The following is a 17,980-nucleotide window of genomic DNA, read 5'->3' as shown; positions in this document are numbered from 1 at the left end:
TAAGTAAATCGATACATATTTCATATGGTTATATATATTCAAGACATTAAAACCAATCGTTAAACCAATAATCTTTTATTTATAGGTTAACTTGTGCTTGTTTAAAAGTTTGGTTCTTGCATTATCTTTCAACGCACCTTTATCAAGTGAGTAATCTCGTACTTAATCCCCTTTTATTTTTAATGTTTTGGGATGTTCATGTGTTCGTACAACTTGAGTCTTAAACCTGTTTATGAACTTTTGTTGCGCAAAACCCCATGTGATATGGACGTTTACTTGGCTGTTTATTTGTATGTGTGAATCATTAACCGCTTTGTTCGGACTATTCCGAAGTTTTCATGGATCCATTAGATGAACACGGGAGACCTATCGTTTACGGTTTTCTTTTGTTTACACTTGCACAGATGATTTCTTGTTTTTGTGCTCAATTGGGAGCACGGATTGAACTATGAGCTATGAATCTTAGGCTTGGTCACAATCTGATTACACCCTTGTTAAACACCAGATTTACACATGTTGCGCGCAGTGTTATTATCTATTATTATCTATTAAACTTGATTTCTCACCAACACGCAAGTGTTTGACGTTTATTTTAACACATGTTCAGGTTTGCTGTAGCTGCTTTTTGGAAGCTTGAGGACACGTAGGATGCTTTCTTTTATTTTGGACCTAGTTTAAAATGTAACAAGACAAGTTTATATTATTTGAATATTTTGAGTTATATATTGATTTATGTTACTTTAAGTTGTGTGTTGCGCGTGCGCGACTAAACATATTTATTAAATATTGACACCCAATAGTGTCGCGAGTAATGAAACAATACGTGGCGCCCCGATGTATAATCCGCCATCGGTCTGGGTGTTACAGTACGAAGGCCGGAGGTAGGGCTGGAGGGTGGCGCCGGAGGTGGGGAGAGGGGGTGACGTGAAGAGGGTGGGATATGGGAGATAGGGTTTAATGTATGATGTTATTGTGAAGGTGAAAGAGTTTAGAAGATGTGAGAAGTGACTGGTCCATGTCTGCGCCAAGAAGAGGGCGTCCAGACCTTTTTTAGTGAATTGTCTTCCAGAAAACAAAGAGTCTGCAAGCCTCAGTGTCTGCGCATGGTCTGCGCGGCACAGTCAAAAGAGGACAAGAAGCTCTTTTGAGAAAAAACAAACACCCCCTTAGTGGACTAGACATGATTACAACAAGAATTTATCAAGCACTGAATTTTCATCTGACAAATTACATGGACAAAAACCGCACTTCATTCTTCATTTAACATAAAGGCCCCCGAGTTGGCCCAAAACTATTTGGGCTTAAACCAAAGCCCACTACTTACACACTATTAAAATTCAAATTCTACAAGCCCCAACAGCTCCCCAAAACGTGGTACACGGTACTAGAACTCAAAGTCACTCAAAACTCATAACCAATGATTTTCTATCATACGCCTTCCTAATTACACACCTTTCCATGCGCCATGTCTCCTCCTCTTCGACCGCACACACCGTCTCTTATTTACTCATCCATTCACAAATTATAATAATCTTATTTACCAACAACAACAACAATAACCCTTTCTTTCATCATCAAAATCCAATCTTTTCATCAAATCAACATCCAATTCTTTGATCAAAGGTATAATCTTGATTCTTGAATACTCATTTTGTATATTTTTTTTATTATTTTTTTTGTAAATAAAAATTCAATCTTTTTAACTTCAATAGCCTGTTTTCACAATACACACATCAAATCAATCATCTATTTGTTGATCAGAGGTATAATCTTGAATACCCAGGTTTGTGTTCTTGATTTATTTTTACAGTTTATTTGCACTCATAAAACCTTTATTTTTCATCAAAATTCAATCTTTTAAAGTTTAATCGCTTGTTTTCACAATACCCACATCAAATCAATCATCATTTGGTTGATCAAAGCCATAATCTTGAATACCCATTTTGTGTTTGTTGATTTTTTTACAGTTTATTTGTTTATGTAAAACCTTTTTTTTAAATAAAAATTCAGTCTTTTTATGTTTAATCGCCTCATTTCACAATACCCACATCAAATCAATCATCAATTTGTTGATCAAAGGTGTAATCTTAAATACCCATTTTGTGTTCTTGATTCTTTTACTGCTAATTTTACTCAAATAATTTTTTTAATAAAAATTCAATCTTTTTAAGTTTTAATAGCCTGTTTTCATCATACCCACATCAAATCAATAATTAATTTGTTGATCAAAGGTGTAATCTTGAATACTGTGTTCTTGATTTTTAAATACTGTTTATGTGAATACTGACATTTGGGTGTTTTTGATGTTTTGTTATCAAAGTTTGTGGCTTTATGGTCCGATCGTTGTTGATTGTTGTGGGATTTGATCTGATGATGGTTTTATACAGTTTTTAGATGGTTTTGTTAGTGATTTTGAATTTGGAAGTTGTTGGATGATTTTTGGGTGTGTTTGAATATTATTATGTGAAGCAAGATTGAGTCTTTTTGTTTTATTTGATTGAATTTAGAGTTGGGTTTTGATTTTATGAAAATAGAGGTCTTTTTGCAGATTGAAGATTTGGTTTTTGTGGTTGAATTTTGTTCTTGAAGTCCACGTATTTTTTTTATGAATATGGTATCGTGGATTGTAAGTTAAAATCATCAGTTATGATCCTGTTATTAAGTGTTTAGCATCATTGTTTTTTTTTCGGTTTTTTGTATCTTGTTTCAAATCTTATTTGAATCAAAAGTGTCTCTGTGTTCTTGTTTGTATGTATGCAGTTTTTACCTTCGACATGTTAGGGTTTTATAAAATGCGTGCGTAAGTATCATATGCTATAGCATAGAAATACATTATGATTTACATTATAAAATAACAAGGCATTTGCTACCATTCCGTAGAGTCGGATTTTCCAACTAGTAATGAAAATTTGAAACCGACGTTATGGATTTTGAAATTTAATAAATGTTACATTAATACAAAAGGTGTACACGTAATACCGGATCTTGACGAGTAAGCTTTTATCTGCAATTTGCAAATGAATTCAAATGTCCTGACAGCGTTTTCCTTTCAAAGATTTTGATTGTATTTAATTTGCAAATGAATTCAAACACGCAACATGCCCTAAACCTCGTGTTACCGAGGTGTGACCATACGTGCATGATTACCGTAATTAAATTAGGTTGAGATAATTAGGTTATCAGCTGCGTTTATATACGAATAATCTGATAATTTCCAATTTATATCAACAATCATTTTTCTTTAATACGACTCTTTATACTATTATCCAAAGCTTTTAAGTTGTTTCACTTTTTTGTTTGTTTTGTAGATATATTGTATAAAGCTTTTCAAGGTTTATCAACCATTTTTGCTTATATCTTGGAATAATTTGGTAATTTCACAATAACCTCAATAATCAGTTGTTAAGTTGCTTAAAAAGTTACTTATTTTCTTTTCTATTTTTTTATATTTGTTGTCTAAACCTTCATTCTATTTTAGATTTTGTGTATTTAGATATCTAGGGGCAGTATGGTAATTTAGCATTGATTTCAGTAAATGCTTTGATGTTTTGTAGATTTGCTGTCTAAATAAATTTTGAGGCTGGAGAGTATCTCTTTGTGCATGGGAAAAGATGCCTGATTTGAGACGAGGAGTTCGCCAGTCTAAAAGAACCGTCAATGTTAATAATAATAATGATGATAATGTTGTTGTAGCTCCCGCTCCTCGTCGTGGGGGGCGCAGGGGTAAAGCTCAGGCACCAAAAGCACCAATGCCGAGGCCAGCTGGCAGAGGTCGGGGCAGAGCTATCGTTAATCAAGATAATAACAACATTAATAATAACAACAACAACAACAATATTAATAACGTTGGGTTTTTTGGAGGACGTGCACCCCAACTGAATTTGGATGTGGCATTGCGTGATCAATTGGTTGTCGGTAGAGGTGAAAATTTGGTTGCTAATGATGAGGAGGAAGGAAGCACGAGCCCGGTTCCTGAAAGGGTATTGCTGTCTTTTTCTATTTTATATTTATATTAACCTCAAATATTATAAATTATTTAAATAAACACATTTTCACTTATAAATACCATTTGGGTTCCAATTACCCTATTTATATTTGCTCTCATTAAATGGAGTTGGCGAAATGGCCAGAACGTGTAACTCGTCAAATTTGATTTTGGTAGAAAATGGTAATTCGTTAGTACGGGGTGGATTAAGTCAACTCGCAAAAAATTTTAATAATTAATTAATTAATTATTATGTGTTAAATATGATAACAAAAGCTTTATTATTACAATCATAATCTAATTGTCTGATTATGACGATTTTTTTATGGGATGTGTGCATAAAAATACATTTTGGTCCCGTTTTTAGTAAATTTTCTACATGTGTATTTTGAAATGAAACTTTACAAAAGCTATTTCTTGATGTCACAGTTCATGTCGTATCTTGTTTTAATGACATGCTATTTTTGGCCTTCTGTTGTTTACCGTTTAAAGTGAGTCTTTTAAATGTTAGAGCATCTGCTTGCTATTTTTGGCCTTATGCTGTTAAGAATCTGAGAAATTAATGAAACCAGGTGTATTAAATCCATACGTTTACCGAAAGTAAATAAAAAGATGTTATCTTATTAATAAACAATATAGGTTTTGTAATCATGAGTAATAGTTATATACAAAATATAAAAAAGTATTCGTCGCTCATACCTGCGCAGATAAAGATTTAACTGTGTTGTCCCATTAACTAACTTGCTTGCTTGTTTTCTCATCTCTATATGAATGTTGAAACATATTTAGTAGGAATATTATGATATATTTATATAGATATTTTTTTATTTTTTAAGGTGCAAGTTGGCAATTCTCCTGCATACAAGTTAGAAAGAAAGTTAGGTAAAGGAGGTTTTGGTCAAGTTTATGTTGGTAGAAGGGTGACAGGTGGCTCGGGAATTACGGGCCCCGATGCCATTGAGGTACATGTTATTTATGTTTTTTTATTTTATTATTATCTTGGTGTTTTGTTTTGTATTATGTTTACATATTTTTGTGTGGAGCATGAATGTAGGTTGCTTTGAAGTTGGAGCATCGGAATGGCAAGGGATGCAATTATAATCCTCCTTATTTTTTTTTTTTTGAACGGCAAATTTAGGATCACTCACGGACCACTGGAGTATAGTACCAGCAGAACCACGCGATCATATCCATCTCCACTAGGCAATAATGCCTAACCACCAATTCAGGAGGAAAGCCAACAAAAGTTGGGAAAACCCCCTTTTATGGGATTCGAACCCAGGACCTTATGGTCCCTAAGCCATAAGTGATGTTTTTATTATAGGGGGCAAAATGAACAGGCTCGGGTGGTTGAGCAATGGGTCAAAATGGTTTGAAAAACACGTCTCAAGTTTTTGATGAATAATTTTCGTGTTAAATATGTAAAAAAAGGTTATTTTAGTAAAAGATCATTTTTTGTTTATAAAAAAAATATACTTTGGACGACGTTTAACCTAATAGGTCAAAACGAGTATTTTGTATTAGGTTAGCCCGAAAACGCGTCTTAAATTTTATGAGTAATTAATGTGTCAAATATGCGCACAAAATAAATTATTTTAGTAATAATATAATGTTTTAAATGCTTGCACTTTGGACGATTTTTAACCTGAAAAACATCTTATATGTTTAAGAAATAATTAGTGTCAGATTTATACAAAAAAAATGTATAATTTCAGCAATAATGTTAATGTAATACCTTTTCTTAAGTCTGATATTCTTAATTTACATGTTTGATCCGTTAGTGATAAGCAATAAGCAAATGGGCCAAAAATACCTCATCTAGTATTAATTTATGATTCTTGAATGTTATTTACTACCACAAACCCTAATTTCTATTTGATGTTTTTATCCTCATAAAGTGCTCTCAATGGTTGTTATGGACTTCCAATGGTCCATTACAAAGGCCGCCACGGAGACTATTATATCCTCGTGAGTTCGCTACTTTTTTTAAATTTTTTTATTTATCCTAAATTATCTAAACGCCTCTAAATTTTTTTGTTATTTGTTATAGGTTATGGACAAGCTGGGCCCGAGTTTGTGGGATGTTTGGAACTCTAGCAACCAAGTGTATGAGAAAGTTTACATTTTTAAATTAGTTTCGTTAAAATTTATTCTGCGTTTATTATTGTTACGTAAAATGTACTTTTAACTTTTTTTTGCAGTCTTTCAGAAGAAATGGTTGCTTGCATAGCAGTGGAGTCTTTATCAATATTAGAGCAGTTTCACTTAAGAGGGTATGCCTAAACAATATTTTCCCACTGTTTACATAAGCGATCGATTCGGGTTGTGTTTTATATTTTTAATCTTCTATTTTTTTTTCAGTTTCGTTCATGGAGATATAAAGCCAGAAAATTTCTTACTTGGTCAACCAGGGACGGTCAACGAGAAAAAGTTGTATTTGGTTGATCTTGGATTAGGTATATATATATATATATATATATATATATATATATTTCTGTTATATCATTCAAGGTTTGTGTTTTAGATGTATATTAGATTCATGTCATAAAGATCCATTTAATTGCACATTTCAGCCTCAAAATGGAGGGATACGTCTTCGGGTAATCATGTTGATTATGAGCAAAAGCCTGATGTTTTCAGGTAATCTTCATACGTATCTGATCGTAGTATTATTAGTAATAAATGTAATAGTATCGCATCAATGATGACGAGTCATTTTCGGAAATGACTATTTTCTGTCTAATTATCTAGCATTTAAAATATTTAATTGCGAAAACTTAAAACTTGTTATTTATCGGTATGCCAATTGGACAAGATTTCTTTTTCAGTTTGGCTAGGGTTGTAAACTGTAAAAGAGCCGACCCCAAGCTCTCTTTGTTTTGTGTTTATTAAATAATAAATAAATAATTTATTTACATTTAAATTTATTTTTGTGTATATTTTACTAAACTTTTTATATATATCACTATATATTGATTTAGTTATTTTTATCATAGTTTTATAATAATATTTGTTATAAAAATATATATTTATTACATCGAATAATTGTTGTATGAATAGTAGTCTCGTTTAAGCTTGCGATCCAGCTCAAGCTTGATAAGTGAAGCTTTGGCTTGGGCTCGTTTATGAAACAAGCTTAGGCTTAGGCTCAAGCTCGTTAAAGCTCTATTCAATTCTTGCTTTTAACCAGCTGGACTAGCCGATCTTGAGTAGTTCACGAGCGGCTTGGCATGACTAAATGCTTGCATTTTTTTAGCATTATTATTTTTATTTTGTTCTTTGCTTCATCTATGGTGTATTTATACAATTTTTAGTTGGATTCTTTATAATAAATGTTGCATTTTTTTCATAGGGGGACGGTACGATACGCAAGCGTGCATGCTCATTCAGGAAGAACGGGAAGCAGAAGAGATGACCTTGAGTCGTTGGCTTATACATTAATATTTCTCCTAAAAGGAAAACTACCTTGGCAAGGTTTCACTGTGAGTTAATTTTTTAACCTTTTTAGCCCTAATTAAATTGTAACGGAAAAAAGTAGTGTTATTGACTAGTTAGGTGATTATAACAGTTTTACTAAATAATCATTAGCTTACTATAGAGGTGGTGTAAACGGGCGGGTCGTCACGGGTCAACTTTAAACTGGTTGTTTTCAAGTTGGGATGTACATATGGATGTAGTGAACTTAAACGATCTCAAGTATTAAAGTAGTTTGATACGTGGAAATGTTTTGTGATACATAAATATATTAATAACTAGTTTGATCCTCCCGTGTTACGGGAGTTTATCTAAGTTTTTGTTTTTAATCTTTTTGCTATTTTATGATGATTTATTTTATTTTTAACGTAATTTAGTTTTAATTTAACACATATATATTAGTTTGTTATTATATTTTATAACGTTTGGGTTTTTTCAATTAAGATGTGTATTTTTTAGATTTTTAACGAACAAACATAAACGAACACGAGCATGTTAATTTTTTTAAATAAACAAACATGAACACAAATATTTGTCTAATGAAAAAGGGGACGTTGATATAGTAGACGGTGGTGGTAGTATTGGAAGTTAACCGGCGATGGAGATAATAGACCAACATCGGAGAACATGTAAAGGAGAGAAATTAAATTAGGGTTTGATGATGAAAGTGTTTACCAATAAATGAGATCTTATAACCCATTTGAGGGCTATTAGCTAGGGTTCGGTAAGACCCATAACTCGTGGAAATTATTCTTTGATTATTAAGGGGTTATTTCACTAATAAATAAGATGTTATAACCCGTTTATGTGTTATTTGGGTTTAGTGAGACCCATGACCCGTGAAAATTATTGTTTGATTATGAAACAGTTTCACAAATAAATGAGATGTTATAACTCATTTAAAAACTATCCGGGTTTGCTAAGACCCATACCCATGAATTCGGGTCAAATGCATGAGAATCCTCCATTTAGAAATCAAGCAATCTGGTGGCTCTAGAGAATGGAGGGAACAACATGAGAGCGACACATAGGATTTCATGGTTGACAATTATATAGATAGTTAGATATATTAAGATAGGTCTACATTTTTTTATAGCACTACGCTATATAAGCAAACTAATGCCTACACAACATTAATTTTGCTTACATTACGTAACCATATTACACTACATTATGTATCTTCATCACATTAGATACGCATACACTATATTGATTATGATTGCATTTGAAAATATGTCTACATTACATTACATAGCCATATCAACACTATGTTAGATATGCGTACACTACATTAGTTGATGCAAATTAAATAAAAGTAAAAAACACCTCACATTTGGGATCAAATAAAAAATATTAATTATTAGTCATGTTTTAGACTAAAATCATGTGAGATCAAATAGAAAAAATTAATTATTAATATGTTTTAGATTTAAAATGATTTTAGAATAAATAAATTTAAATGATTAACATTTGAGATAATAATAATAATAATAATAATAATAATAATAGTAATTTGTAACTTACCTTTAATTAGTAACCACCATTTTTTAAAGCCATTAATCATTATTAGTTACCAAAAATACCCATCACATTTGACCAATATACCCTTGTATTTACAAAAATAAATAGTATGTTTGGTTTTATCTCTTATCACAACTCTTGCACTAAGAATCACTTCTAATATAGACCGGATATGGTACACACAACTTAGTATGAAAAGTGTAAGAAGAAGTAGAGCAACTATTATTACGATAGTTTTGAACTAAAATAATAATAATCGCTCTAGTTCATATTGTTATAGCGTAAGAATCGTTAGGTATTCATAACGATTTGAGATTTGAGAGTGGGCAAGCAACGAAAAAGAGTTCATGTTATGTCAATTTTGGCTTGGATGTTTTTCCAACTTTCAAAGTATTTGATATGATTCACTTGACATATAAAAGATTTAGTGTTAGAAGTTAAAAAAAAGGTGTTAAGAATTTGAACCTTTGAGGGGTTTCTAAAAATTCGATAGAGAAAGACATGTAGGAGGAAGTCGTTGCGGTGGAAGAAAATGAAGCAGAGAGGTGTGATCCTGATAATTTGCTAGACGTTGGGTCAAGTGTTAATGTAGTCTCCGGTGGGGGAGGATTGGACTTGTGAGGGGAGGAGATCAGGTGGTGATTGTGTCAAACATTAGTTATTGTATAATTTTTATCATCATTGTCTTTAGTTAAATCATCGAACCGGTTCAGTTGAATCAAGAATGAACCGGTTCGGCTTATAATGTCCGAAATTGGTCGTCAAACCAGGCTGGCAAAAATATTTAAAATATATATTTATTCAATCTACATAGCTTTAATAAAATTAAATTTCAATGTAAAAAATATGATCCATTATAAAACTTATAATATAGGTTGCGCATAAGTATTTTCGACTCTACACATAAGTTATTCATTTGAACCGATTTTGTGCTTCCATTTTTTTATACCGTTTTACAGAGCTTTTGAATATCTAATGGTACGATTACATGCTAATAAAAACTGAACAAACCGCCAAAATCAAAGTGCTCTAGTCAAGTCCGTTTGGCCATGCGACCAACCCCGGAAACCCGACAGATTCGTTTTATGGCAGGACGGAACCTTGAACACCTCTAAATGGATGGAATAACCACATTTAAGTTTGTTGATCTGCAATGTGCTTGACATTAGTAGTCAAGTAGTAATGGTTTTGATTTTTGTAGTTTGATGATAAATCTGCTTGTTTTCACTTTGACCCAAACCTGTTTTGGCATTAACCCGTTCTAACTGGAACTGAAGAGGTATGTACCCGCCTCAATATCGAGCGGGGCGAGTCAACCCACAAGATATATACAAGACATTAGAAATCAAAGATATTATCAAGGCACAAAGCCAAAACTTATACGCACAGCGCATATCGCATATGCTCAAGCATCACATGCTTGCACATATCACATATGCTCAAGCATCACATATATGCTCATGCATCACATATGCTCGCGCGTATCACATGCTCACGCATCATATATGCTTATGCATATCACATCGTGCGTGGCGCATCCGCGCGCGACGCATATCACATGCTCGCGCATCATACATGCCCACTCATATCACAGTTGCGCATGGCGAAGCTGCGCGTGGGGCATCCGCGCGTGACGCGTATTACATGCTTGTGCGTATCATATCTGCGCATGAAATATCTGCGCGTGAGAATAAAGAGAAGACCTCGCGCATCCTCAGGATGGGCGCATATCACGCATGCACATAATCAACCTCGTCCTTATCCAAATCAGGATTAGGGCAACCTTGATTGTGCACGTCAGACAACCTTCCAGAAGGCATCTTTTTAAGGAATAATCATATGCTGATGTTGACAGCTGATAAATGAAAGGTGGACAGCTCAGCATGACTCATGGGTTACCACGTGATTACAACCAATGAAAAAGCACCAGGTGTCTCCAAGGACACGTGGCGCAAATCGATTGGAGGAGGCCAACAAAACCCTAATTTGGTCTCAGCTCAATCAGTGGAAACCCTAGCACTATAAATACAGCATCATCTCCACAAGGAAAGACACACAGAAACACAATCACATAATCGAACAGAGTAACATTCAGTATTCAGCTATTAAGCAATACTCTCCAAATTCCCTTACTCTCACATTGTTATCTTCTCCTACATATACTTATTCTCACGCCGGAGGGTTACCCCAAAGAGGACCCCTCTGTCCCTTTCTGAGGGGTAAGATAACGGCGTTGTTCATTTTGTAGGTGGAAGAACACTGATCCAGAAGAACCATCGGTGAAAGAGTATAATCACACCCGAGGAAAGTAGACCTGCTACCAGTGAGTAGATCCACGTTTCTTCATTGACGCCATCCACTGTTACAAACGGCAACTAGACCTCATCAGATCTGTTAAAAAAAAAAAAAATCTTTCACCATGGTTTCTGGCGTTCGTAACGTTGATCAAGCTCTGGAGGATATTGAACGTGAGGGTGTTAACGACGGACAGCAGTTTCTGAGGGTGCCGCGTGATTCTACGCGCACCACCAGTAACCGTCCCTTCGTCACAACCCCTCACGGCCAGACTGAAACTCCTCCAGACGATCTCACGTTACAAAATCTTGCCGGCGCGAAACAGAAAGGACCAATGGGTCCAGAAGAAGAAAATGATCCGAATGAATGGCTCATAAACGAGCAGCGGCGTCTAATGGAAAAGTACAATGAAATGGTCAAACAGAAAAAGCTAGCCGGCCAAACACAAAGGCAAGCGTTTGATAAGCAGACTACAAAAAGGCCGCGCGCGCCGGAAGAAGGACATTCTGTTCACACTGCACACACTGAGTTCAGTGATGAAGAAGTGCATAGCATGAGGAAGACGCGAGATACTCATGCAGGAGGCTCACAACTCCGCGCGCCTGTCAACATGGCGCCTGGAGCCAGAGCAGATCTGGATCTGCACATGCCGTACAGCCCGCCAGTGAGGGGGCAAGTGGACGTAACCACGCCGTACAGGCCGGCCATCTTAGTGAAGCACTCAAAATTTACTGAGCGCATCGCTAAGGCCCCCATCCAGCACAAGACCAAGATGCCAAGTGGTCTGGGCAAATATGATGGCACAACAGATCCAAATGACTTTTTGCAAGGTTTCTACAACACGGGAAACCTAGAGAGCTGGACGATGCCAACATGGTGTCATATGTTTGCTCGTTGCCTCACGGGCGCGGCCCGGGTATGGTTCGAGAGCTTGCCGACTGGGCAAATTGATGGGTTCGAGGAACTATTAGAAAAGTTCCAAGCCCACTTCGTACAGCAGCGCAGACACACGCGCGATCCTGATGACATCATGCACTGCGTACGCAGGAATGATGAAACGATTGAAGATTACATCACTCGTTTCAATCAGGAGTCTTTGGCAATCGGAGGTATAACTGAGCAACTCCTGCGCGTGGCCTTTATACAAGGCGCGCGCAGTGATCAACTCCGCCGAGCTCTCGTAAGCAAAGATGGCATGCCCACCACGTGGGCCAAGTTAATGGAGGCATCGCGAGAAATGAGAAACAAATTGCCCAGGATAGGGCAAGAGAAAGATCGCATCAAGCTGAGTCGCCGCGCAGCAAAGAAAAGAGGGTCAAGCAGAACTCGGTATGGTCCAGGTTGCAACCAACCAGTTTTTTTTCCGCAGAAAAACAAGCGCAACCAAGCTCACCCCAGCCCCAAAAAGATGTTCGTAATCGCGGGGAGGGTGACAAGAGGGAGGGCGGCAGAGATCCTAGCAGACCTCTGCCAAGAATATGGACTCCCCTCACTAAAACACCTTCACAGGTGTTAAGTAGTGAGAATGTCCAATTCAAGCCTCCCAAGCAACTACACTACAAGGGACCGCAAAACAGTGGCAAATATTGTGAATTTCACAGGTCCCCGGGCCACAACACCGACGCATGCCATCATTTAAAGGATGCGATCGAGAAGGATGTAAAATCAGGCAGGCTGGCTCACTTGGTGAAAAACCCAAGAATAGAAGATGAGCAACCGGAAGGAGCCTCTGCCAGCAAGAAATACAAAAGAATCTGTGTGGCTGAGGGGGGACGACAAGGGCAGACGTCAAAAAAGAGAACCGCGCAAATCCACGGAGATTGGCGCGAGCACCAAGTCATCTTCCCAAGAATCAGGGGAGGCCCTTCAATCAGCAGTCCTCTCGTCATCACCACACACATTGCTCATTACGAAGTGTCAAAAGTCCTGGTGGACACTGGAAGCGAATCTGACATTATGTATGAGCAATGTTTCAGAAAGTTAGACCCGGCAGACCAAGCGCGGCTCGAAATTGTGAACGCACCAATCTGTGGTGTTTCAAATGAAATCATCCATCCCCTAGGTCAAATTCAGTTTGTACTAACTATGGGGGATGATGACCACAACCGAGCCGAAGTTGTCAACTTCTTGGTTTTGCCCACCACGTCATGCCACAATATGATCCTGGGTAGGGGAACGATTGCCCAATTTAATGCTATACCGTCGCCAGCGCACGGCGCATTGGGGTTCCCTACACCAACAGGCGTAACATTTGTTTACCGTGATCATTTGTGCGCAGTGACAAGTACGCCGCGGGAAGGGAGTATGAAACTTACAATGGAGGACAATGCGCCAGAGAAGTGGATTTTAAACCCAAAATTCCCAGAGCAAACGGTCACAATTGGCGCTACCATTTCAGACGAAACGAGATTGAGAATGAAAAGGTTGCTCACAAAATACACATCGGTCTTCGCGTGGCAACACTCCGATATGACTGGGGTCCCGCGAGACTTGGCGCATCATTCTCTTAACACGTTCAAGTCGGTGGAGCCAATTGCTCAGAAAAAGAGAATCATGGGGGATGAAAAGGCGAAGGCCATGAATGAGCAAGTTGAGGACCTGTTGCGCGCAAACATCATCCGCCCGATCCGATACCAGACATGGGTAGCCAATCCTGTGATGGTAAAGAAAAGCAACGGGTCATGGAGGATGTGTATTGACTTCAAGGACCTCAACAAAGCATGTCCGAAAGACTGTTACCCCCTCCCAAACATCGACGCAAAGGTGGACTCCGTGGCGCCATTGAAGCTCAAATGTTTCCTGGATGCCTACAAAGGCTATCACCAGATTCAAATGGCACCACAAGACGAAGACAAGACTGCCTTCAGAACCGACAAGGGTGTTTTTTGTTACACAAAAATGCCCTTTGGTTTAATGAATGCGGGCGCCACCTATCAGAGACTTATGGATTCGGTTTTCAGTGAACAAATCGGAAGAAATCTAGAAGTCTACGTTGATGATTTGGTGATCAAGAGCAGGGAGGAGAGACAAATGCTCAAAGACATCGAGGAAACTCTTCAGCGCCTAACAGAAGTCAACATGAAGCTCAACCCGAGCAAATGTACTTTCGGCGCGGAAGAGGGGAAATTTCTTGGTGTAATGGTCACTAAGGTGGTTTCAAGGTGAACCCTGAAAAGGTGGAAGCCATCCTTGACATGCCTTCACCATCCACCATGAAAGAGGTTCAGAAGCTGAATGGTAGATTGGTGTCAATCAACAGGTTCCTAGCGAACCACGCCAGCAAATCTACTCCATTCGTTAACACTTTGAGGAACTGCTTGAAGAAGAGCCAATTCAAGTGGACGCCTGAGGCTGAGCAAGCTTTCAGTGAGATAAAAGAATGTCTCATAAAGCTGCCCGCACTCACAGCTCCACTTCCTGGCGAAACCCTTACATTGTACTTGTCAGCTGGAGACCGCGCCATCGGCGCAGTATTATTGGTGGATCGCAAGGGGATCCAAACGCCAATATACTATGTGAGTCGGGTGCTGACAGACCCTGAGACGCGCTATTCCATCATGGAAAAGTTAGTTTTGTCACTAACACACGCGTCGCGCAAGCTTCATAGATACTTCAATGGTCATCCTATTGAAGTTCTGACTGGTTACAACATCCAGCAAGTCTTGCGACGCCCCGCGCTCTCCGGAAGGCTGACAAAGTGGGCGCTGGAATTAGGTGAACACACGATCACCTATAAGCCCCGTCCAGCAATAAAGGGTCAAGTTTTAGCGGATTTCATCGCGGAAATCCCTGAGGGAAAGATTGAAGAAGCTCAGCGCGAGGTAGACCCTCCGCGAGCAAATGATGAAGAAGATGTTTTGAGGCTATTCACTGATGGAGCCTCCAACAGCGAAGGGTCCGGCGCAGGCCTCAAACTGGTGGACCCTGATAATCATGAATATACTTATGCTATTAGGTTGGACTTCAAGAGTACCAACAATGAGGCTGAGTATGAAGCCCTGCTGGCTGGTCTGCGCATTGCGCGCAAGTTTGGAGTTAAAAGGCTAGAGGCCCATGTTGATTCTTACTTGGTAGCTGCACAGGTCAACGGCCTTTATGACGCCAAGGAGAACACAATGCCTCTATATCTAGAGCAGGCAAAAAAGCTCGTTGAGCAGTTTGACTTCTTCAGAATCATACACATCTCGCGCAGCGAAAATAAGTCCGCTGACGCGTTGAGTAAGATGGCATCAACTAATTTTGATCACTTTGGCAAAGATGCCAGGGTGGAAGTGATGAGCAACCCGTCAGTGCAAATGCAATCTGTCCTTGTAATTCATACAACCCCTTCATCCTGGATAACTCCAATAATGGAATTCCTGAAGGAGGGGAAGTTACCGGACGATCGCGCACAGGCGAGGAAGATAAGACACAAGGCGCAGAACTATGAACTACTTGATGGTACATTATATCGACGCTCTTATCTTGGACCGCTCATGAAATGCCTGGATGCTGAAGAAGCAAACTATGTGATTAGGGAGATTCACGAAGGAATCTGCGGAATACACGCTGGCCCGCGCATGGTGGTTGCCAAGGCAATGGGCGCAGGCTACTATTGGCCAGGCATGTACTTGGATGCGATAAAAGAAATCCAAAAATGCAAGGCATGTCAGAGCTACGCGCCAAACACCATGCGGCCAAAGAACAACTTGATTCCAGTGACCTCCGCATGGCCTTTCCACAAATGGGCCATTGATATTGTGGGGCCCCTGCCGCAAGCGCGAGGGCGAGTGAAATTTTTGGTAGTGGCAGTAGACTATTTCACAAAATGGGTTGAAGCCAAGCCACTAGCAAAAATCACAGCTGAGGCGATGAAGCAATTTATCTGGAGCCACATCATTTGCCGTTTTGGCCTTCCTATGGAGGTTGTAAGCGACAATGGCAAACAATTCACCGACAGGAAGATATCTAGCTAGCTCAAAGAATTGCACATCAACCAAATTTTCACTTCGGTCTACCACCCTCAGGGGAATGGCCAGGTGGAGCACGCAAATCAAAGTTTGTTAAACGGGCTGAAGAAAAGGTTGGAGGGAGAATCCCATTCTTGGGTCGAAGAGTTACCTAATGTCCTGTGGGCGCACAGAACACTAAGCAAAACTAGCAATGGCAAATCTCCGTTCAGCCTAACCTATGGGACAGAGGCTGTGATCCCAGCAGAAATTGGATGCCCATCCCATAGGGTGCTCATGATGAGCAAGACTGATAACGAGCGCGAAAGAAGGTTAGATCTCAACTTGCTTGAAGGGCGCAGAGAAGTGGCTATCATCAGTGAAGCCAAGTACAAGAAAAAGCTGGAAAAATATTACAACCAGCGCGTTAAAGAATGCTACTTCAAGAAAAATGATTTTGTCCTTCGAAACAATGAAGCTAGCCGCGCGATACCCCCAGGAAAAATGTCCCCCAATTGGGAGGGGCCTTATCAAATCTCAGAAGAATTGGGGAAAGGCGCGTATGCTTTAAAAGATTTGAATGGAAAAAAGATACCGCGCGCATGGAATGCAGCACAGCTTAGAAAATGCTTCATGTAAAAATTCAAATATGTAATCAGGGCTTTTAAGCCATCATGAATGATGATTCGCGCTATCTTTCGATATTTGTTCTATTACCTTTTGCATACATGTTTCACACTTCCTTTATTAATTTGGAGCAATATGACAACACTATATTGACTTCAAAACAAAATAAAACGAAGTAAAACATACATGCGCGAGCCTTAGCTCAAACACGTTAACGAGTCTTAACTCTAAAACGTCAGGGCCTTAGCCCAAACCTACGAGCCTTAGCTCAAACACGTTAACGAGTCTTAACTCTAAAAACGTCAGGGCCTTAGCCCAAAACAAAGAGCCTTAGCTCAAAACACTCACAAAACATCCATCTTACATCCCGCGCAGCCTGATCATAAAAATCCATGCCAAATCATAGTTGTTGAGGTCTCAGGTCGAGGTCGCGCGCGGAATCATAGTGGATATCTGAGTAACACATGCTGACATGTAATGGCTAAAACTCATAATTCCATATAAAAAAAAATGCGCGACAACGACGCGCAAAAAAAAAAAAAGGAATAGTGAAAAGTCATCGCGCGTGTCAGCATAAACAAGATACTGCGAAACCACTTACAAAATAAGACTATGGTAAGTGAATAATTTCCTCACAACCTTGTTCTTATTTTAACGTGCAAGCATATCTTATATCTATACAAGCAAACATGAAGAGATGAATGGAAATGCGCAAGAAATTTACAAGTGTGATGAGTTACAAATTACAAGTATAACAAAAAACAAACAAAAAGAAATTAGAAAGATGAAGGGCTTCTCAAGTCTCCACGTCGACGTCAGCCGCTTCATCATCCTCATCATCTCCCGCAGCATCTGGCGCGGCCCGCTCCTCATCTCCAAACTGACCATAGTCAAGTTCTTCCTCCTCAATAGGGTCTTCTATCACGACGGTGTCAGGGGCAGATTCTTTCGCCGCGCCAAAGCCGCCGGCAGGGGCAACATCCCCCGCGCCACCATCATCGCCACCAGCCCTCTCGCATTCATCGAGCAACTTCTTTAGCGCGCCGAGGTTGGGCTGGTCAGCAAGCGCAGCTATCTGCAAATCATTAGAAAACTATTGAGTACAAAACACTTGGAAAATTAATCAAGAAAAACTCATTAAGGTCAAGGT

The 17,980-nt window shown here is 38.8% G+C and overlaps 2 protein-coding genes across 2 annotated transcripts; both read left to right on the top strand.

The window, feature by feature from the left end:
* The first annotated feature begins 1,429 nt into the window (after positions 1-1,429).
* Positions 1,430-5,123, top strand: LOC143622457 (uncharacterized). Its single transcript, XM_077093598.1, has 4 exons — positions 1,430-1,623; positions 3,555-3,980; positions 4,822-4,947; positions 5,040-5,123. Exons 2-4 carry the CDS (start codon positions 3,612-3,614, stop codon positions 5,121-5,123), a joined length of 579 nt encoding a protein of 192 aa, XP_076949713.1. The 5' UTR covers positions 1,430-1,623; positions 3,555-3,611.
* A 669-nt stretch (positions 5,124-5,792) lies between these two features.
* Positions 5,793-7,528, top strand: LOC143622413 (casein kinase 1-like protein HD16). Its single transcript, XM_077093572.1, has 6 exons — positions 5,793-5,953; positions 6,036-6,091; positions 6,187-6,258; positions 6,347-6,441; positions 6,559-6,625; positions 7,338-7,528. The coding sequence occupies exons 1-6, from the start codon at positions 5,912-5,914 to the stop codon at positions 7,474-7,476; spliced, it is 471 nt and encodes a 156-aa protein (XP_076949687.1). The 5' UTR covers positions 5,793-5,911; the 3' UTR covers positions 7,477-7,528.
* The last annotated feature ends 10,452 nt before the right edge of the window (positions 7,529-17,980 follow it).

Source organism: Bidens hawaiensis, unplaced genomic scaffold, assembly GCF_021521415.1.
Source record: "Bidens hawaiensis isolate Kalapana, Puna unplaced genomic scaffold, B.hawaiensis_p1.1 tig00003141_1, whole genome shotgun sequence".
Taxonomy (NCBI): Eukaryota; Viridiplantae; Streptophyta; class Magnoliopsida; order Asterales; family Asteraceae; genus Bidens; species Bidens hawaiensis.
Note: the sequence above shows the minus strand (reverse complement) of the source record. Positions and strands in the feature narration are given on the sequence as shown.